At 49.7% G+C, this 22,657-nt stretch overlaps 1 protein-coding gene across 1 annotated transcript in view; it reads left to right on the forward strand.

Moving 5' to 3' along the window:
- CTIF (cap binding complex dependent translation initiation factor) overlaps positions 1-18,482 on the forward strand; it is a 146,915-nt gene extending 128,433 nt beyond the window's left edge. Inside the window, exons 13-14 of the mRNA XM_031059640.1 lie at positions 12,025-12,078; positions 13,937-18,482. Of these exons, the coding sequence (XP_030915500.1) occupies positions 12,025-12,078; positions 13,937-14,152 (270 nt within the window). The 3' untranslated portion in view covers positions 14,153-18,482. The remainder of the gene's footprint in view (positions 1-12,024; positions 12,079-13,936) is intronic.
- The last annotated feature ends 4,175 nt before the right edge of the window (positions 18,483-22,657 follow it).

A 22,657-nucleotide genomic window follows, 5' to 3' on the forward strand; every position in this document is an offset into this window, starting at 1 on the left:
TGATTGACCCAGGGCCCACCACTGTCCTCTGGGAAGCAGGCAGGCCCCGTGTGAGGCAAGGCAGTGGGTGTTTAACCGTGGCAGAGGAAATCTGGGTCAGAGCTGCCACCTCACCCAGGCAGCCTTTTGGGAACCAAAGGGGTAGCTGTGCCCCTTGGCCCAAGCCCAGTGCAGCCAAATTCCCCTCCCAGGAGGCTCTCCTCCATCACTTGAGCCTGAAACAGGGGGAGAAGGAAGGGACTGCCAATACATCCAACACTGTAATGACATCTCCCAGGAGCAGAATCCCTACCAAATGAAAAAGTTTAATTTCCATAACTGTTTTGAGGGGTTTGGGGTGAGGTTTGTGCAGGCTGAGAGTGTATCCTCACAGTGAGGTCTGGTGAGGTCAGTGTTGGGATTTTAGGCAAAGAGAGGGTTTGCCAAGGGAAGTAAAAGGTGAGTCTGTCTCTTGTTAGAATGGTTTCATGGAGCACAGTGCACTTGGATGGTAGTTTGGACTAAAATACATGCAGTGGGACAGTGCATATTTTAGGTTGGGGAAGGGCAATGGATACCAAAGGCTGGCCCAAAGATCAGAACCGGAGACAACTGAGGAAAGGAGGGAGAACCCTTTGCAGATGAGAAGGAGAGGACTATTGCAGCCCTCAGATCTGGAAAGCCTGGGAAAAGAATAACAAAGCAGAGATGTTAAATAGAAATAAAAGCGCTTTCCTCCTATTCTTCCCTCAGAGCTTCGGGGAATCAAGGGCGAGCTGGAAGAGGGCATTGTTCCTGGGATAAAGGTTTTCCCCAGGGATGGTTATGCTGCAGCCAGGACACTGTGGGTTTGACCCTTGCCTGATTCCAGACCTGGCTGCTCTCACTTGGGAACAGTGGTGGCATCTTGCAGGACCAGCATTCTTCCATGAGCCTTCTATTTGGTGAAAGCACTTTCAGCATTAGGAAGTTGTTCTGTCTCCTGTGAATGATGATCTTAAGTAAGAGTGATATCCCATTCTCTCCTTCCAGCCCTACAAGCCCTCTTGACTATGGCCTCCGTTTATTTCACAAAAGCACTCTAAATTTGTCCCTGAACATCTTCCAGGATGGTGAGGAGTGAACATGCTGACATCTTTCCTGCTCCAAAGCCTCTGCCCTATGTCCAAACACCAAGGACCATGCGGAGCCATGATCCAGCAATGCTTCATGTTGCATGTCCCCCCAAAACCAGCTAAAACCAAGAGAAGAACCAGAGTACTTTGGTTCTTGCAGCCTGGCCATATTTCTTCTTTTCTGTGGCCTTTGGCAGAGTCAGCAGAATGGAGAAAATGGGTGGTTAAGGCAAGGAAGCAGCAAATGTCAGCTGAACCATCAGAGCCCTGTGCGCAGTGCAAGAAGTGCCCCGTGGCTACTGAAGATAAATAATATTATTTGCCATCTATTGTTCACTGATTGTCACCACTTTTGCCTTCCCTAGGCACAGTTGGAGCTGTCTGTCCCTCATCCAGCTCTGTGCTCCCATGTCTGTGTGTGAGTCAGCAGGGTGGCCGTGGGCCACCCCAGCTCAGTGCCCTTCCAGTTTCATCCCCTGGTGCTGCTGAGCAGGGGGAGCATTAGGACTAGATCCTGAGGGGCCCAGCCCAGTTTTAGGTGACCTCTGAAATCTGCAAGGAAGGAGGGATCACACCCAGTGTGGCTCTTGATGGGTGTTCTTGGGAGGTTTGCCTCCCCTGTTGTCTGTCTCATCCTCAGTGGGTGTTGTTGGGACACCAAGCCAGGAGGTGCCCCTGGGGCTGGGAGGTGACACCTCCCTGCCAGCCCCCTGCCAGGAACAGCCACTTCCAGCCCCGGTGGTTGGTGCCAAGTGCTGCTTTGGATGCATTTGTTTGTTCTTACAATGCCATTTAGCAGCCAGGTAACCTGAGCAGTTGCCTGTGGCAGCAGAGCAGGGAGGTGGAAAAACTGGCTCGAGGGACTCAGGCCCAAGGTGATGCCATGTGGCAATAATGCCACTGTGGTCTCTGCAGGCACCTCACCAGCTGGTGTCCTACACAGGGAGGGCTCTGTCCCCTCTCACTCCCCATAATAACCCTATCCCACCCCTCACCCATGTCACTGTGCTGCTCTTCTGCACAGGGCTGATCTTTTGTTGAAAGTTTTAAGTTTCCTCTTGACATTTTGCTTCAAGCCACTGAGGTCCCTCTCATTGGCAGCCCCTTGAATACATTTCAGCACATCCCAGACTTGCTGTCAACTTTCAAACTTCATGAGATTGCACTCCTTACCTCCTCCAGGTCACGGATAAGGATGCTAAATAGGGCAGGTCCTGGGATAACAGCTTGGTAGTTGTTATCATTCCTGGCCTTCAGGTAGAGTTGGGTTGGAACCCAGTGGCTACAACCCTCTGAGCCCAACCATCCAACCCATTTTTTTACCCATCTGGTTGTCCTGGCTTGGATACAAAGGGACTGGATATGAGGGGTGACAGGGAGCTGCCTGGGCACCATCCCACTCTGAGCCTTGGGCAGGGCTGCTGGGGCAGGTTCAGAGCAAACTCCAGGAAGCAGCTCATCACAGAAAGGCTAACTAAACTGCAAAACTTTGTGCAGGAGGCTGCAGGACCAATTCATAGAGATCCCTCCAGCTTGAGAGGGTTATTGCTTCTGAGGCTGTGTACCCCAGGGGTATCCCCTTTAGAGGGATGCAGTCACTGGCCTGACCCAAAACAGATGATTTTAGGGTCTCAATACCAACCCTGGGGAGCAAGGGCAGCTCTCAGGCGCTGTGAATCAGCAGGGATCAGACCCAGCAGGCTGGCAGCAGGCAGGACAGTTGCTTCTCTGCAGGAGTTGTCTCCTACCTCCAGTCTGGTTGGCAGAGACAGTCCCATTCAGCATCGTTTAAAATCTTGGCACGCTCCCATCGCTTCCCTGCCTTGGTACAGGCTGCTGACTGAAAGCCTCGGGGTGGTGGTGCAGGGAGGATAAATACTCCCTGTCTAATTGCCTTCCCCCTACGTCTGAGTCTGCGGTGCAGCGTGTAGACGGGTATCCACTCCCCTCCCTTCTCTTAGTGCCTGTTATCTCCTGGGGCCATGCTGCGTAATTTAGCAAAATATTCTAACACAGTAATTAACGTCTGAACTTCAAGAGGGCACTGCCTTTTCACTGTCTCCTTCAGAGGAAGAAAAAGGAAAACCTTCCTGGCTGCAGTCGGATGAGCGAGGAGGGTGGTGCTCTTTGGAAAAGAAAATTGTATCTTTTAACGTGGGTTGTGTTTTGTTAATCACTCTCACTTTTTAAAAAGCATCAGCCTTTTGAGTTTGAAAAAGGGTCTTTGACAGTATAATGAGATGCTAGGATTTTTAATATTACTCTCCGAGTCAGAGAGTGAAACAGGATTTTTGCTTTATCAAATGAGCAAAGGCACCTAGGGGCTTAGATCTTGACCCCACACCACACTTCCATTCAGGAAGCTCCATGAGGCTAGATCTGAGCAGAGAAAATATGTCTTTTATGAGGAAGGGGACTTATATCCTCACAGAAGTCCCCTTCTGGTCCCCCCTATCTGGTTCTGCAAAAAATCGAAGATTTGGTCTCCAGTCCAATGGGTCTGGGACAAACTGGGAAGTGTTTTGTGTGGGGAAAGGTGGAGGAGGAATGAGGAGTGTGGGCATGGGAGGGAAGGGATTTTAGAGAATGAGTGAAAAAGGGGGACTGGGGCTCAGAGACACCAGGAGGAAGGAGGAATGAGGAGAACAAGTGGGGAACTGTCTTGGGAGTCCAGGAGATGTGGGTTGAAGACATGGAAGGTCTGGGAGGAAGGTCTGGGATTTGGAGCAAGTGGGGCATGTTGATGTAAAGGGGATATGGACTTCCAGAGCCATGTCAGGAGGCAGAGTGCAGAGAGCAAAGAGGAAAGGTGGATGCCTGTCTGTAGGACCACACAGGGCAGGGGTGGATGTCCCTGTAACCTCTGTGCCTGCCATACATTAAAAAATAATTAACCATACAAAAAGCTCCCATGCCCCCAGACCCCCATAGCTGTGCGGGCAAAAACACTCCTATGAATGCAGCTTGTTTGGGAAACAACAGATTTCCTTTAATCCTGGTCATTTTGTTCAAAGGGCATAGTTAAGGTGGAGGAGGTCAGGTGTTATTTGGGAGCAGATGAGGACGGGCCAAACCAGGGAGGGCTGCCCAGTGCCTGTAAGCCCATCTGCCCTGTCAAGTATTGTATGTGCAGGAACATATTCTTGGAAAGCCACAGGACTCATTTAGTCCCAGCACCAAAACCGTGGTGTTGTATCTGAAATAGAGGAGGGAAAATGCCACCCTCATTTCTCTGGGACCCGTGGAGAAGTCAGAGGAAGCAATTTGTGCAGATAAAGAAGTGAAGTCAGATACCATCTCACAGGATGGTCCCTCCTCCTCGCGTGGCTTTGTTTTTCTCCCTCGCCCTCCATACCAGGCATTGTTAGTTCCCAAAAACCCTTTCAATGGGATGTAAACACAACTATTTGCGTCTGCCGCCGCCGCTGCGCGCTCGCTGCCTCTGCAGAGCCAGGAAAGCGCAGAGCCTCCGGCCAGCCAGGGTGGAGCCCGCTGCAATCAAGCGCCATGGTCTCGCCACTGTTTCTTTCCATGTTTTGTGTTTCCTCGGGACCCTTGGGATGAGATCACATCCTCCTCTCCCAGGGTTATTATGTCTTCGGACGGGCAGGATGAAGCCAGTCGTCTGGGTGGCTTGAACTCCCTGTGCACCCAGACCGGGTGCCTCTGGTCCGTCTGTCCTGCTCACCTTCGGGTCCTGGAGGTCCACCTCCAGCCAGGAGATGTGTAACCACCCGGCTACTGTTGGATTGCAGCGTCTGGGTTGATGAGTGACCAAATTTTCTTCATCATTGTCTCCAGTAATTGCCTCTTAATGGTTTCCATCTTCTCAGGAATTTCTTCTGCCTGTTCCAGATCCGGGGAGAGAGAGTGTCGTGTTTCATGGTTTCCCTTGCCTACAGTGGAAAGGAGTAGGAGGAGTTTCCCACGACTGGGTACAGGATTTTGTTCCTCTGGCCTTAATTCAATTTGCTGTTAAGTATCTCTGAGTTCCTCAGGAGCCTGACAAGGAGGATAACCAACGTTTTGGTTTACTCAATGCAATAAACAAACTAATCTCTTTTACCATCCTCCCAGGGAGTCCTGGTTGTGTAATAGAACAGAAATCTCCCTCTGAGCTGAGGGGAGCACATCAATGTAGAAGGAGTTGGTGCCACCAAAACTCATTTAGGTTGTCCAAAGTGTGTTAGAGAAAGTGTCTGCTATGGCCATGGCTCTGGTGCAGCCATGCTGGGACAAGCAGTTCAGCGCAGAGCTCCTTGCCCCCTGTGCCACTTCATCTGAGCAGCAGCTTGTGGGATCAGCAGTGGCTTCTGCTGGTGAACTTTTGCTAATGAAGCAGCAGGAGCTGCTGTCAGACATTCTGGCCCAGGCTGAGACCACAACATCCCATCAAGAAACTGGGAGGAGGGTTCCCTACATGAGACACACGACCTGGTGGCACCTTGTGCATCTTGTGTAGCCTTGAAGACTTCCCAGATCTCCAGAGAGGTGTGAGCAGAAGGGAATGGGGAGAGAAGCACCATTGCTAGTGGAAGCAGCTGGACACAGACTGCCTCTCACAGCTCAGCTGTGTTTTTAAATTCCAACAAATCACATTTTGGAGCATGGCAGAGCCTGTGCCTTGTGCAGAGATCAGCACAGGCAGCTCCATAACGGAAAGGTTCCCCCCAAAACTTTGTATTTGGGCAACGTCAGCATCAAATGGGTGAGCAGAAACTATTTCACCTATGCCTGTGAGCTTCTAGAAGTCTGTTTCCATGGGCTTACTTGTTTCTTCCCCAGAGAAAGTCAGTCTCATCCTACTTCCCTCACTTCCAGAGGGGGACTCGGTACCCCTTTAGAGGGGGTGGTACTGGCACAACTTGTTGGTAGGCACAGGATGAGCTCAGCTGACCTTCTGATGTCCTGGGTCAAGGAACTGATGCATCTGACAGTAGCAAATCGTAGAAATCCTGAAACTGGCCCTGTGGTGGAGCATTTTGCAATCACCCATCCCCACAACCTTGTTTGTACTTTACATTTTCCCAAGTCCTGGCTGTTTTCACCATCCTGTGCCCTGTGACAAGAGGAGAAGGGGAGCTGTTCCATTGCCTGTGTCTCAGAGAAGTGTGTGACTCTCCTACCCATGCAGAACCATGCAGTCCCATGGATCTTACCTCAGGCATCTTCCTTAAAGACTTGTGACAGTAGGTCAATAAGGGGCTGCTGGAAAGGCAGAAAATTGCTATTGATGTCTGTCTGCAGAGAGACCATGAAGCAGAATTGGTCTGGGCTCCCAGGAGGGCCCACCTAGCAGACTGTGGGGATTCCAGGAGGTTTTGGGAGCTGGAGTTCCCCAGCTGTGGTCCATTAGAGCACTAAGACTGCCTGCAGAGCTGTGTTAGCACCTAAACTGCACTGTCAGATATTGGGGATGGTCACAGAACCACAGAATGCTTTGGCATGGAAATAGCATTTAAAGCTCATCCCATTCTACCCACTGCCGTGGGCAGGGACACCTTCCACTATCCCAGCTTGCTCCAAGCCGTGGGATAGTGGGCTCCAAGCTCCAAGTGCAACCTGTCCTGGGACACTGCCAGGGATCCAGGGGCAGCCACAGCTTCTCTGGGAAACCTGTGCCAGAGTCTCACTACCCTCATTGTAAACAAGTCCTTCCATCTATTTAGTCTGAACCTCCCCTCTTTTAGATTAAAACTATCGCCCCTTATCCTGTTGCTACAGTCCCTACTAAAAACTTAGTCCTTATCTTTCTTATAAGCTCCCTTCATAAGGGGGTGTCCATGACAATCCCAGACACAGAGCTGGAACAGATCCATTTGTCAGAGGACCATCATGGCCCTTCCCAAGGTACTTTCTGATTAAAAGCAGGACTGGGAAGCACCATCTCTCCCACACTTCCAGTACAGTATGTCCCCTCTGCTTAAGCTCCAAGTGGCACAAATAACTGCTCTTCCTGAAGGAAATGTGTCTCCCTTTTCCCCCCTGGCCTTGCTCCACACCAGCGAGCCGATTGCTGCACCTCTGCCGTGTGTCTGCAGCACGCCGGTTTCCCTGAGGTCACACTCCACAGTCCCTGGGAGGGGGGAATACTGGGAGGCACCTCCTGGTGACCCAGGTGTGTGTGAAAAGCAGAGCTGTGGGCAGCCTCTGCCCCGAGGCTGCCGGGGTGTCCGTGCCTGTTGCCACTGGACCTGTGAACACGAGATGCCCATCGGGGAGAGCGGCGCGTGGGCTGCGGTCAGCCCAGCTTTCCCTGGGTCTCATCCCAGCCTCTCCCAGTGGCTCTGCGTGGATATTTTCCAGGTTTCTTGTGCTTTCACGCTGGAGTCATCACCGAAGCATCATGAAACCCTGCATGCTAAGGGGTAGTTAGTGGCCAGCATTGCTTATGTGTAGTTTTGCAAGCGATATCGTACGCAGTAATTAGCACTGTGCCTTGCAGGAGAAATATCATTGCATCTGGAAAGGGTAATGCGTGTGTTGGGTTGCTCCCACCCCATCTCCTGGGGAGAGTTGCTGAAGAACACAATTAAACCTGCGTGGTTTAGTGATAAGGGGTGGGTGGGACGGGTTCTCCTGTCCTCCTCATGGTGTGGGCACCCCTGAGAATACCAAGTAAGCACTTCAGCTTCTCAGCAGGCCAGGTGATCTCAGAAAGCAGATAATAAACCCAAATATTTGGGGTGAGTCCCAGTGTGTTCGCTTTTTTGGTTTGCTCCTGGTGGCCTGCACCCCATACACATGCATCTCCTGCTGCTCAGGAGGACCAAGCTGGCTCTGTCTGTGATGAGGCATAGCTGCAGTTTTAGGGCTCCTTTGGTCCTTCAACCATGGCTGCATGTGCACCTCTTGTGCCTTATGATGCTTACCTCTGCAGAGATGTGAAGAGAAGGCTCTGGGGCCATGGAGGCTGGGGGAGATGGGTCCCAATAGCACACCATGGATACCGATTGAGCTCAAGAGCCACCTTGCAAGGCACTGCTACTCACCACAACACACAACACTTCCAGGAGCAGAGCCTAAAACTTAGTTTGGGTTCCTTATGCAAATATCTAGCACCCAGGGCTCACCTGGGCACACTGGCTCTGCAGAGGACCTTGTCCAGTGATCATCTCCAAGTGACACGGAAATTTGAATGAGAAGGTGGCTGATACCTCACACCAGTCTGCAAGGCAGCGAGTCCAGCACCAGAAACAAAAGTGAGAAGCCTTTCGCAACTGAGGCTGGGTATTATATGACTGGCCAGGCAGATTCTGGCATGCAGCCTCCTCTCTTAGGAAATCAGGCAGACTCTTTGTCTGCTCTCCAGCAGGAACTGCTGCTTTCATTGCCCAGCTTCGCCCCATACAGGGGAAACCGGCTGGAGAGCAAAGGGAAGTTTTTCTCGCAGACAGCCCCAGCCTCCAGGGGATGATTACAGGTTAAACTGAGGAGCTCATGAGGCCCAGCTCACCTGCCCTCTTGTCTGCCTCATGCTGCTCTTTCAGATCCCTCGTCCACGTCCACCAGCTGGTGTGAGCCCTGTGAGAACCTGGTGGAGAGGGATGGGATGGTGGTCACAGTGGGATTTGGGCAGAGGCACGCAGCAGGGAGGAGCGGCTATAAATAGTTAAATAAATAATAATTCCAGTGTGGGAGTGCTAATTTAATGGGTATAGAGTGTTTACCGTAAAATATTTTAAGTAAATATGAATTAGATTGCAAACAGTGAATGCAATTGGCTGGATGGTCACCCGAGTGCTGGGACTTTAGGGCTGTGATTTCCGTGGAGCTCTCAAAACATTTTCACTTTTTTTTCTTTTTTTTTTTTTTTTTACAGCCCCGGTCAGGTCTGACTCAGGGGTGACAGAGCTTTGGGAAACACTATGCTCTGGCTGAGAGAAACAGTGGCATCGTTCTGATCCTGCGTGCTTCAGTCCATTGCACTGATGCAAGTGGCTGGCAGCCATCTGTGGCCATGGATTTGGACTCTGGTTCTCCAGAGCAGCAGCAGATCTCACTGCAGGCTGTCCCTCATGCACAGGGATGTGCCTGAGCTTGGTGAGCAGGCTGTGGGCCTCCCCAGCCTACCTGTCTCAGGCAGAGGCTCGCCTGTAGTGCCTCAGGTTGATATCCCTTGGTAGCCTATGGAGCAGTGGAGCATGTGGTACTTGGGTGGACAAGGTGGGGCACATGATGCCTTGGAGGGATGGTGGAGCACATGGTGCCTCTGGAGCAATGGAGCTGGTGGATCCTGGGTGGATGAGGTGCAGTGCATGGTACCTGGATGGACAAGGTGGAGAGCACATGGTGCCTCCATGGACAAGGTGGAGAGCACATGGTGCCTCCATGGACAAGGTGGAGCACATGGTGTCTCCGTGGACAAGGTGGAGCACATGCTGTCTCTATGGACAAGGTAGAGCACATGGTGTCTCCATGGACAAGGTGCAGCACATGGTGTCTCCGTGGACAAGGTGCAGCACATCGTGTCTCTGTGGACAAGGTGGAGCACATGCTGTCTCTATGGACAAGGTAGAGCACATGGTGTCTCCATGGACAAGGTGCAGCACATGGTGTCTCCGTGGACAAGGTGCAGCACATCGTGTCTCTGTGGACAAGGTGGAGCACATGCTGTCTCTATGGACAAGGTAGAGCACATGGTGTCTCCATGGACAAGGTGGAGCACATGGTGTCTCCGTGGACAAGGTGGAGCACATGCTGTCTCTATGGACAAGGTGGAGCACATGGTACCTCCATGGACAAGGTGGAGCACATGGTGCCTCCATGGACAAGGTAGAGCACATGGTACCTCCATGGACAAGGTGCAGCACATGGCAGCCTGCTGATGGACACACTGGAGCACACCCATTCTCCTTGTTCAGCCAAGTCACATCAGATGAAGATCAGGTGTCCATGAGGGCAGTGTGAAGCTGGAGGGTGCCTGCCCAGGGCTGGGGGTAGGATGTGTTCTCTGTTTCATCATAGATAGGTGAGACTGTTCCTCATTAGCCAAGTACCTGAGAACTTGACAGGGACATGTTCATCCTCACAAACCCCTTTTGAGGTAGGGAAGCATGTCCCAGCCCTGTGTGTGGGAAGCTGGGGCTAGTGAAGTTGCAGCCTTTCTATGACCACATATCCTGGGCAGGGAGCAGGATCACTGAGGAGACCATGGCAGAGGAAAGGCTGGAGTCAATCCTAACTCTAGTTTCAAGCTTTAGTTTTTGTGTTATGTTCTTTACTAAAGAACACCAAAAACAAGAAAGGTGTTGTTAAAAGGTATTGTCTGTTTATTTGCAGCCCTGCTTCATGCCATGCTCATGAGCTAAATACCCCAGGAGGGAATAGCTGGACTACTGCCTGTTTATATTTTTCCCTAACTGATATTTTTTTCATTGTTGGTGTTGGGTTTAAAATAATCTCATGTTTTCTTGTGCGGAATCTGAACTGTTTGTGAGAACTTAGAGCGCATGGCTTGGGCTTAACTAACATTTTCCAAACAACTTAGCAGAAAGATAAACTGGGGGGTGGGGTAGAAAAAAACCCTGTTGGATGATTTGAGAAACCCTGGCTGAAGCTTTGGCTAAGGAGAGGGACAGAGTGCTCAGTGAGATGCTGTGAACACCATCCTCAAAGCAAACAATCTGCTTTCTGCTGAAAACAGAAGACAAACTTCTGAGAGCAGTCAGTGGTAGTTCCTTGTGTTGCCTCTTCTTTCCCCTGTCTGTTTTCCAGCCAACATGGAGCTGGTAAACAGACATTTATTTGTAGATGGAAGGAAACATGGAAAAATAAGAATGGGACAGAGAGATGGTAAGGCCCAGAGTCACAATTCTGATTTTAACTAATGGATATGACTTTGGAGTAACATGTAGTTACACTGAGCAATTTTTATATGGGCAGTTTTAATCAGATCAACTGCTTTTAAAAAGTCTACTTCTCTCTAATGAATGTCAGATGATAGTGAAGCCAGTTTTCCCATCTTTTCTTCTTTTGCTCAGTGGTTACTGCACACAGGGATTAGCTCAGGGCCATCAGGGCTTGTTCATTCCAAAGTGATGGGATGGAAGTGGCTATAGCTTTGAGTGTTCCTGGTACCTGTAATTGTCATACAGATGAGAACAAAGGAAAATCCATATTTTTGGTCCTGTTTTGAGGGTCCTTGCTCGTGATTTCAGTGTTTGTGGGGTGAGACATGCTGGGCTCCTGCACTTTGCCATTGTCAGGTGGAGCTATTGACCCTCGTTGCACACCCTGAGTCTGAACCAAGAGAGATGAGCATCTTCCTGCACCATGCTGTGCCATGCCCAGCAACATTTTGGGTCTTTCCTGAAAGCTGCTCCTGCTTACAAGCTCGTGTTTGTAACACAGAGTTCATGGAGAGCAGGGCAGGGTTGGATTTGGGCACCTGAGATTCCGTAGTTTCATTGGCACCCCTGCCCTTCCAGCACTGTGTAACCAGCCTAGAAGGAGCCATATTAATTACAGGGAATTGGATGTAGCTCAGGCACTTTTGTGTCTGTCAGAAGTGTCCCCACCGGGATGGAGAGGTTCAGAGATGGGTGGCAGAGCCCTTCCTTTCCAAACAGCCACTCCTAGGTCTGTGCTACTCCAGTGTTGTTGACTGATGGCTGTGTTTATTCCCTGTGCATGTGAAACAAGTGTTTTCTCACTGCCTGCCATGGGATAAAAAAAGCAATGTAACCTAAACAAAATCTATTGTGAAAGTTGTTAGTCTAAATTTTAGCCCATGTTTTGTCACTGCTGACTTGAAATTTTTGTGTGGACAATCTGTTTTCTTCCCTCCTTCTGATTTTATGTCCTTTCTTCTAGAAGTGACAAAAGCCAAGCTGGACAAAGACATAGAAGGAAAGTTGTAAGGGAGGAGGAGGAGGAGGAGGAGGAAGATCATGCATTTCTCACTGTTTGTCTCTTCTGTCTTTTGCAGTTGTTGCAATCTCAGGATGTGAAGGAAGATGCCGTGCTTTGCTGCTCCATGGAGGTAGGGAAGCATGTCTACATCTGCCCTGATCTCATTGCTTTACCCCTTCCATCCTTGCCCATGCATGTGACTAGCAGCTGTTGGATGTTTCCAGACCCAACAGCTGTGTGGCCTCTGTGCATTTTGGAATGATCAAATGGTTTGGATTGGAAGGAGCCTTTGGAGGTCATTTAGTCCAACCCGTCTGCAATGATCTTGAACACTTTCCATTAGGTTGCTCCAGGTCCCATCCAGCCTGGCCTTGGACACTCCCAGGGATCCAGGGGCAGCCACAGCTGCTCTGGGCACCCTGGGCCAGGGCCTGCCCACCCTCCCAGCCAGCAATTCCTAATTCCCAAGATCCCAAAATCTGTCCCTGCCCTCTGGCCCTGGGAAGCCATTGCCTGGCTGCTGTCCCTGCATGCCTTGTCCCCAGTGGCTGTGCAGCTCTCCTGGAGCCCCTGGAGGCCCTGGCAGGGGCTCTGAGGTGTCCCTGGAGCCTTCTCTTGTGCAGCTGAACAGCCCCAGCTGTGCCAGGCTGGCTCCAGAGCAGAGGGGCTCCAGCCCTGGCAGCATCTCCGTGGCCTCCTTTGGCCTCACTGCAGCAGGTCAATGCCCTTCCTGTTCAGAGGACCCCAGAGCTGGATTCAGGATCCCAGGTTCGGTCTCACAAGAACAGTTCAGGTAGAAGACCACTGTGAGATGAAAGCCCTTGAGACTCTGTCACTGGGCTCCTGATGCATGTAAATGGATGCAGAAGTTTGGTACCTGGAGTCCCATCACAATATTATATCATCCTGGTTCCTTCTCACCTTCCATTCAATTTTCAAGCACAGAAACAGCTGTGTTGGAGCAAAAGCTGCCCCATGACTCACTGTGCTCAGCAGCAGTTTTTCAGAGAAGGAAATGACTGGACATGGGACTCAGTGCTCTGATCTGGCTGACACGGTGGTGATCAGTCACAAGTTGGACTCGATGACCTTGGGGGCCTCTTCCAACCTAACTGATTCTGTGATTCTGTGAATTCTAGCAGAGTTCCTATTGGCTACTTTTTTTGGGGAAGTGATGGGCCCATGGGGACAGATTCTTTTCTTGCAGAGAGCAGTTGAAGTTGCAGCCTGAATAGTTAAAATTCAGCAAAGCAGATGAGGAGGCAGATTTGGTTTTTAAGGTGAGGACTTTGGGGAGCTCTGCTTTAGGGAGCCTCCCACAGACTCATCACTGTCCACCCCAAACTTGGACCTTTTCTGTTGAACCACCAAGGGCTTGTGCTACTCAATGGAGGCTCTCCAAGGAGTAATTGTTTTAGAAAAAGCCCTTGGCTGTCTCCAGCAAAGCAGCATGACAGGTATAAATGCAGATCTCGGCAGGGCAGGATTTGTTATGCACACAGGCGCGTTCTGCTTATTCCAGCTAATGACTGGGAGTCACTGGGAGCTCTGAATCAGCGACTAAATGAAGGGCCAGGTAGAAGGCAGGAATACCACATCACAGCCTGCACTTTGTTTTGACAATAGCATGATTGTTAGGTGGGATTTTTTTTCTTTTTTTCAAAAGCAATCCGTCGCTGCTGCCTTTGAAGTCAGTGGGAGCTGAACCATTCACTCCTCCAGCAGCCTGGTGCGGATGCTTTTGAAAACCTCACCCTTCGTGTTCAGCTCTTGGAGCCTGCTGCTGGGTGGTTTTGGTTTTCAAAAGCCATGACGCCTTTAACCTTACCTGCACCAGGCAGGGCAGAATCGAAGGGACGGGAGAGGTGTCTGTAAAAAGCCGGAGGGGTGTTTTAACATCATAGAGTGGTAGAATCCTAGCCTGTCTCAAGCTAGAAGGGACCCACAAGGATCAGTAATCCATGGTTGACCCCTTCTTCTCCCGACAGCTGCAGAGCACCGGCCGGCTGCTGGAGGAGCAGCTGCCTGAGATGATGACGGAGCTGCTGGCGATAGCACGCGACAAGATGCTGTGTCCCTCCGAGTCCATGCTGACCAGGTCCCTGCTGCTGGAGGTCATTGAGCTGCACGCCAACAACTGGAACCCCCTGACGCCCACCATCACGCAGTACTACAACAAGACCATCCAAAAACTGACGGCTTGAGGGGCAGGGCAAGGTGGGGTGGTAAGGGACGAGAAGAAGAAGAAGACATGCGCCTTGACGGGACCCGGCAAGAGCTTTTCTGATTTAAATCCCCCAGCAGACCAAACCCCAGCATGCTTGAGAATACGTTTGTGGGGTGGGGAGGGAGCAGCATGTTTCTTTTTCAGCCGCCTCGCCAAGTGCCACCCCTCCTCCCTGCCGTGGTTTTGTTTTAGGGGTTTCTTTTTCTGAACTCATTGCTCAAGCAGCAGCAGCGCATCCCGCCGGGTTATTGTTTGGCTTTCGAAAGAAGACAGAGCATTTGGAAAAGGAGGGAAAAAAAAATAATCTAAGTGGGGGCTAGTATTGTTTTCACGCCGTCCTCCTGCCTTGCCCTGGCCAACTGGCAGGAGACAGCACGCAGCAGATGTCTCGGGAGGACAAAGCCAGGCACACACTACACCAGACGCTCATAATTGATGGCTTTTGTCAAGCGGGGCTTGCGTTAGGTCCCCCCCTCCTTCTCTTGTTTTCGACTTTCTGTGTGTTCCCCCCACCTACCCGCCACCCCTTCAGAGGCAGATTGGAGAGCGAGACGACTTTCTTATTTGCACTGGCTTTTCTTTTCCTCGAGCGTTGGTAATTTCTTCTTATCTTATTGTATTGTTGGACGGACAGTTGTGAGCAGCTCGGGGACGGGGAGAGCAGCGCCTTCCCTCGAGCTGGGAAACGATTTATGTGAAGATGCTGAAACAGAAGGAGTGTTTTAAAGGAGTCCTAAAGCCACTGCAGAAGTTACATAGCCGCCGTCATCTTGCCAGTAACCTCCTCGGTGGATTGAGAAACGTGTCCTTTGAGCTAGGGGCTCTAAAAACAGGGGATTCTGTGGCTCTTGCTGTTCAAGTTGCCGTTATTCCTCAGCCACTATAATCATTTAACTTTTTTTTTGTAATATTTTTTTTTTCCATTGAAGGAGTGCTTTATTGTTATTACTGTCATGGTTGTAATTATACATTTAAATCCAGGCCTGTTATAGTTGGGCCTAATAATGTACAGGGCAAGGGAGAAATGAAGGTTTGATGTTTTTCGGAGGCTCGTAAGGAGAAGACAAGCAGCGTATAGAAAAAAAAAAAAAGAAAAGGAAAAAAGAAGAGGGAAAAATAGAAAAAGCCAAAAATAGAAGTTTGAGCCTGGCTTCTAACTAGCTGAATATGCTATCCAGCGTTCCTAGGTGTGTGCAGTGTGCAGGAGCAGCTCTGTCCCACGCTCAGTGTAAGTGGCACAGTGCCATCGAGGGATGGGGGACATCTTCAGAGAGGCAGGGTGTGCTCGGGGATCCCCAGGGGGCTCCAGGATCCCCTCATGGCTCCTTGCTGGAGCATCCCAAGGGACAACACAGTTGTGGGGGACAGTGGGGAGGTGCCACCCAGAGGGTGAGAGGCTGGTCTGGGGAAATGCCTGCCTGAATCATGAAGAAGATGCCATGGGCTCCTAATTTGCTGATCTAGCAACACTTTGACTTAGGAAATCCCTCCAGGTGGTTTTTCTAGTGAAACCTAGTGAGGATGCAGGGTGCCCCATTCTGCCTGCAGGAGCCAAGGAAGGCATGATGCCATCAGCTCATCCTGGCTTCTTCTCACTGTTCAATTTATTCCTTTTATGATAAGAGAATTTATGCCACAAGGATGGCACACACTGACCCTGGACCAGGCAGGCTGAGAGCCTGAGCTCAGCAGCTCAAACTCATTTTTCCAACCAAAACGTTGCATTTCTGGTGGCTTGTAGAGAAGAGAGATTTCACCCCGACCTCCTTGGATGTGTAGTATGTTTTTGGGTGCCTTATGAATGTGTTGGTCTGTCTGCGATGGGGAGGAAACTTTTGCTGCAAAATTTAAAGGGCAGAAATTTTCAGCAGAAAATGCATTGTAGGAGGGTGAGCATCGTGATGCTGCAGTTCAACATTACCTGAATTTTCGTCTGGTTGTCTGCTGATCCAGTTTTCATTCTGCACCTGGAGCAAGAGGAGCTGGAAAGAGGAGCTTCATTTTTCCTGTCTACCTAGAAAGCAGCAACAGGATTGCTGAGTTCACTAGAATTGCCTGGAAGAACTAACTTTTGCTTCACTTATTCGAGCCCAGGAGCTTCGCACAGTGAGGGCGCCTTGCGTTGGGTCAGCTTCATTAGTAGCAATGTGGTTTGATAGTGTTAATGAGCAGATGAACTTCATTAGGACGGCAAAGCCCATCAGTATTACAAGGCTCAGGGCTGTGCCCATCGCTCTTTGTTTTTTCTGCTCCCTGAATTCTCAAGGAGTGGAGGAGAAGGGGATATAACACCCATCACAGTGCACTCAGGCAGAGTGTCAGTCTTCTGGGAGAAGGCCTGAAAAACAGTTTTGTCTTGTTGTTTGGTCTTTTTTTTTTCTTTTTTTTTTAAGAACAGCAAAGTCCTATAGCAGGGACAGCAACCTGATGGTTGGAGTGCCAGGGATCCTGCCAGCAGTGATCCAGACTGCCACTCTGGCCCCTGCAGCTTCTCACTTCCCACAGAACTTTTTCTTGGGATGTAGTGAAAGAAGAAAAAAGAAAATAAAAACACAGATAATTGGGGATTTTTTTTCTAAAAACTTGAATTTTTCACCCATCAGTGCATCAGGAGGCATTCAGAGTCAAAGTGTAAGCCACAGGGCAGTATTTCTCCTAAAGCATTTCCCTATCCCTACCTGCTGTGAGAGCTTATTCAATTTTCTCATTGTGGGGCAGTCCTGAATCCCCCACTGACCAGGCTTGGCCCATGACTTTCCCTTCCAACACTGGAAATGAAGAACTTTCATGTGAAATCCGTCGTTTTTTAATGTCTTGCCATTTATCTCTGCTATTAGCATACGTTCATCCAGCCATTAACTGCTTTGATACATCAGTCACTCTGTTGATGTACAAGAATCAAAATGTTGACCAAAAATGGGGGTGTCTCCCCAAAAATTACATGCTGCCAGTGGTATCTTTCTGAAGTCCATCATCAGGAAGCTGGCAGACACATGACATCATTCACCAGGGTACCGTGTTGGGAAAAGAGGTACCATGAGGACATTTGATGGGCAGGATGGGGAACAGCGCTGAGGAATTTTTGGGGGTGAAAGCACCTGGGGATTCTGGAGTGTTTTCTTCTCTCTCTTTTATTTTTTTCTTTTTTTTTTTTTTTAATCTTTTGGCTTACTTTGCAAACGTTCGCCAAAGAGCGTAATTCTCCAAAATGTATTTTTGGGTGCAAAGCCACCAGCAACATCTCCCTAAATCAGCCAGATTCCATCTTTGCTGCTCAATAAAAGTATTTGTGTGGGGGTTTTACTGCATTGTCCCCATACAACTACATCAGCAAAGGGGGAAAGCAAACCCTTCGGGCCAAATGTGTGTGGGGCCAAACCTCAGGGTGGTGTGGAGGCTGCAGCATCACCTCTGTGCCCATCTCCCTGGGATGCAGAGCAGGTTTGCTGACACCCTGCCAGGCTCCCCAGGTTATTATTCACCTCAAAATTCCTGGTAAAAATCTTTCCAAACTGACGAGTTTTGCTACGCAGAAAGTGACTTGCTTGGTTTCCCCATGAGGGATTCCACTGCTGTTCAGAGAAGTCTCGTGTATATGGAGGTGAAACAAAAATGGGGAGAAAAGAAAAAAAGGAAAAGTAAGTGATTTGCTTGGTTCCCCTCTTCCCCTGAAGGAGATTAATTAGTATCTATTCTTGGCATGATTGATGGCTTTGAAAGAAAACTTGTCAGAATAACTTAAGATTTATTTTCGTGCTTATTTTTATAACAGCCCTCACTTGGAAATCTCTCAGAATCTTAAATATGATTTTTTTTTTTAATTTCCCTGCTGGGTATTTTATGGCTTTACACTAATTTTGCTCTTCTTGGTGATAGCTATTAAGCAGTCCTGGTGATATTTTCAGTATTTTTTCAGAAGAAATTATACTAAGGGTTGCTAAGTCCACTGTCAATAGCCAAGGGAGCTGCGGTGTCCTGCAGAACACGGAGTTAATGCTAGCAATTTTTTTTTATGTATTTATTTGCATTTGAAAAAGCAACATTTTTAATTTAATCATATTTGTTAAACTAAGCGCTTTAAAAAATTTTTAAAAATCAAAAAAAAAAAGGAAAAAGGTTTTGGGGAGAGTAAAGACTAGATATTCATACTTAGAGAAATCACAAACTCATCGTTTTCTGCATTTCAGAGACTGTTAAAACAAGGGAGCTCATAACTCTTTGTGGCAATTCAGTCTTTGTTTATAGAACATCAGATCCACTGTATGCTATAAAATGCCTCATCTGAGTAATAAATGTTTAAAGCTTGACATTTCCCCATCTCTTTGTGGGTACAGGGTGTCGCTTCTCCTGCTCTGGGAGGGACCATCCTTTAGCTCAGGATGGAGGGAGAGGAACATGTGGGTGGTGGGAGCAGAATACAGCTCAGGAGGGCTCTGTGGGGATGGCTCAGTGCTCCTGGCGCTGGTCACGTCCTGCTGCTCCTCCTGTGAGGCTGGGTGCCTCTCCCTGTCGCTCCTCACAGGGTGAAAGCTTGTGGGAATGGTGCGGAGGGCTCAGAGCTCCTTGGGTGATGGATTGAGCCTGTCTCCTGATCTGCCTCCACCTCCCTGCTCCCCGTCCCCTGCCCAAGGTGAATTTCCCACCTCTTTGTGTCCTACCTCAGCTGGGCCTGGGGCTCTGCTAGAGGACCCCCCACTTTAATCACATACATTCCACCCAGTGCTACAGCAACAAGGGCTCGCCAACCGCTGCTGCCTGTTAAAAATAGTCTTTGAAAATGATACTTAAGATGTTTGTCACAAAATCACAGAATATTCTGACTTGGAAGGGACCCGCAGGGACCATCAAGTGCAGCTCTCCAGTGAGTGGCCCACACAGGGAGGAAGCCACAACGTTGCCATTACCAGCACTGGGCTCTGACCAACTGAGCCAATCTCAGAAAAAAACTAGTTTATTCCAAGATCTCTGGAAAACACTTCTCAAGCCCAAGACAATTAATTTTTGGGTAACTGAAGTGCCTGTGCCTCTTTTCCTGGTCTGAGGGAGGTAAAAAGAGAGGGGAAAACCAGATGGAGGTGAAACAAGTGGAAACACCACCAGGATCCCACAGGGACATTCATGTTGCTCCCCAGACCTCTAATCCCCACATTCCCCCTCCATTTCCCTGATGCCAGAGGGAAAGTCAGAGGCTCATAGGATACAGCTGAGCACCAGAGATGTCCAAACTGCCCCAGGGGTCACCCAGAGACAATGTTTGCTCCAGAGAGCAGGGCTTTGTGGAAAGCTCCCTCCCTTGCCTATCATCAGTGGAGGTGTCTTGATTCCACAGTGATGTCCATCCCCTGCACACCTCGCTTTGTCCTGCTGTTTTAAGCGATGATGGGCCTGAAACTGAGACTCAGAAAGCTGGATTCTTCAAGAATGTTTAGAATTTAGATCAGATATTAGGAAGAAGTTCTTGGCTGTGAAGGTGGTGTGAGGCCCAGGGTGCCCAGAGCAGCTGTGGCTGCCCCTGGATCCCTGGCAGTGTCCAAGGCCAGGTTGGATGGGGCTTGGGGTAACCTGGGGCAGTGGAAGGTGTCCCTGCCCATGGCAGGAGTGTTTAGGGGGTGTTTAGGGTCCCTTCCAGCCCAAACCCTTCTGTGAGTCTATGAAATAGCATATCTGACCTTGTGCCACCCTTTCCACCCCTAAACATCCCCATCATGAGCCCCCACCTGCAGCCAGACCTTCAGCCCCATCTACAGCCAGACCCTGCTGGAGTTTGGCCTGTTCATAATCAGGGGTTTGAGCATCTGGACCAGCTCTGGGAAGAGTTTATCAGCACTGGGAGCAGACAAGCCAAGAGCAGAGAGGATCCCTGGGACCACCAAGATGCATTAAATGAGAAAATAACCTGCAGTAACACAAGATTAGGAGCAGATGGATGGGCATCACTACAGAGCCAAAGCTTTCAAGATGCAGGAGTATTTCTGTGAATTCCTCATGTCTGCCAAAAACCCAGACAGCAGCAAATAAGGACTCCATGGATCAGAGTAAGATTGCCTGCCTTCCCTAAAACATGGCAAATCCTGCAAATAGTCAGGACGCAGGATGTTCTCCTCTTGCAGCAGCTCCAAATCTCTGCTGAGTTTTAAGGGCAGTTTTTAAATGCTCCTGCTGGTGGCAAAATGGGCACCAAAGATAAGTAACCTCAATGTAACTGCATTGGTGCTCTGTTTGCCAGCTGAACTGTAGCTTAAGTGATTGTTGCTTGGGATGCAAGAAAAACAGTGATATGAAAAAAATAATGCACATTACAAGGCTGTGGCCTGTTCCTTTTGTATCCTGCACTATGATCCCAAATTATAAAGCTGGAGACTTGTGTGGCTACATAAATGTGACTGCTGAGCATAGCTTGATGTCTGTCCTGCTCTCCAGGATTTGTCTGGACACCTAGAGAAAGATTTCTGCAAGAAATGTTTCATCCTTGGGCTGCAAATTACTGATGTGAGCATTTCCAGGGATGCAGACGCTGCCTGTACCTCTTGGAGGGCTCACTGTGGTTATCCTTGCTGGTACAGGTGAGCATGGGGTCTCAAGGATGGATGCTCCCAGAAATGGATGTTTGGCTTTGTCTGCCCAGAGCCAATGGGAAAATAATCCAAAGCCCCTCTCAAGAGAAATGCCAGGATTTCAGAGTTGCATTCTGTCCTAAATCATCCCGGTTTTTCACCAAAGTGCTTTGTTTCAATGTATGTTGTGTTGCTGTAGCAATAACATTTAAGCAAATTGGATTTTATTAGCTCAGATCTTTTCAATAACTTCCCACAGAGCTTTCCCATCAGAAGTTTCCACTTTTGGGGAGCAATGCCAGGAGATGGCAATGGTCTGATGGGAGAAATCACCTTTGCCATGGTCCTGGGCTTGCCTCAGCCTCTGCTCCTCTCCTCCCAACCCTGCCAGGGTAAATGCATCAGCATTTCTGTCCCCCTCTGTCATTCTTGGTGTCCAAATGCCTGACACGTGAGGCCTTGCAGCCAAAACATCAAATTGGACATCAGGAAGAATTTCTCCATGGAAAGGGGGGTCAGGCATTGGAAGGGGGTGCCCAGGGAGGAGGTGGAGTCCCCGTCCATGGAACTGTCCCAGGAATGAGTGGACATGCCACTCTTGGCTGGGTGACAGGGTGGGGATTGGTCATAGGTTGGACTCATTGATCTTGGAAGACTTTCCCAACCTCAGTGGTCCTGGGAAGATGGGGTAGGACTGCACAGACCCTGCTGGTGCTGCTGGTGACCCTACTGCAGTCACTGGTGTGGAGCTGTGAGCAGAAACGAGGACTTGGAGCAGATGCCTGCAGCTGGTGGAAGGGTGGGAACAGCTGCCTGAGGAGCTGGGCTGCAGTGAGGGTCTGCATGGGCAGGAGGGGCCATGGAATCACAGAATCACTGAGTGGTTTGTGTTGGAAGGGACCTTAAAGATCATCTCATTCCATCCTCCTGCCTGGGCAGGCCAAGACAGTGGCCCATGAGATTCCCTGGCATCCAGGACCTGTGCAAAGTCCAGGTGGGTGGTTATGAACACTGTTTCCACACTTCTACAGGCAGCACCAAGCCTGGCTTTTATTTGGAGGGTGCCTGAAAGTACAGATGGAGCAGCCAGGTTTCCCAATCCAAGGGACAGATCCTAGCTGCTCTTGCTTCACACAGGCTCCAGGGAGGAGTTCCTTCTGGCTTGTCCTGTGGGTGGAGGTGGGCAGCAAGCAGTGCTCTCTTACCTTCAGAACTCACAGCAGTGAGCTCTGCAGGAGCCTGAGCTTGCTTGGCACAGAATCCTCTGCTCTGGCATCAGCCATGCAGAGCCAGGGTGCCGTGCACAGGTGGGTCATGGAGCACCAGGTGTCAGCTGAGCTGGGCTTCCCCAGCTCCCATCCATCAACCACTGCCAAGTTATCTGACACTGGCACCTTTTTTTCCCCTTCTTCCTGGGATGAAACCCAGTCAGCATTTACTACTCCCTGCTTTGACCATAGAATCAGGGAATCTCAGAATGGTTTGGGTTGGAAGAAACCTTTAAGATCATCTCGTTCCACCCCCTGCCATGGGCAGGGTCACCTTCCACTACCCCAAACCCCATTCACCCTGGCCTTGCACATTTCCAGGAATTAGCAACGTTCAATCTCAGAAAGCAATTTCAAATTTACTCCTTTTTGTTGTTTATAATTTAAAATTTTGAGGTCCAAAAGAGGTCAGTTTTCAAAGCAAGGCTGGAAGGTTGGGTAGATGAGGGTGGGAGGAGAAGCTGCACCAGGGGATGGGTTATCCAAAACCTGTCTGGTGGTAATTACACATGTCGGCTGATGAAAAACTGGTTTGGGGGCAAACACCGTAAAATTATTGCTGTGGGGAGAGAAAGACGACAGAGATTGTGAAACCCAGTCGGCAGATTGTTTTACAGCAAAGGTAACTTCTCTCCCCAGGGCTGGATTTTACAACTTGTG

Source organism: Geospiza fortis, unplaced genomic scaffold (assembly GCF_000277835.1).
Source record: "Geospiza fortis unplaced genomic scaffold, GeoFor_1.0 scaffold488, whole genome shotgun sequence".
In the NCBI taxonomy this organism is placed as follows: domain Eukaryota; kingdom Metazoa; phylum Chordata; class Aves; order Passeriformes; family Thraupidae; genus Geospiza; species Geospiza fortis.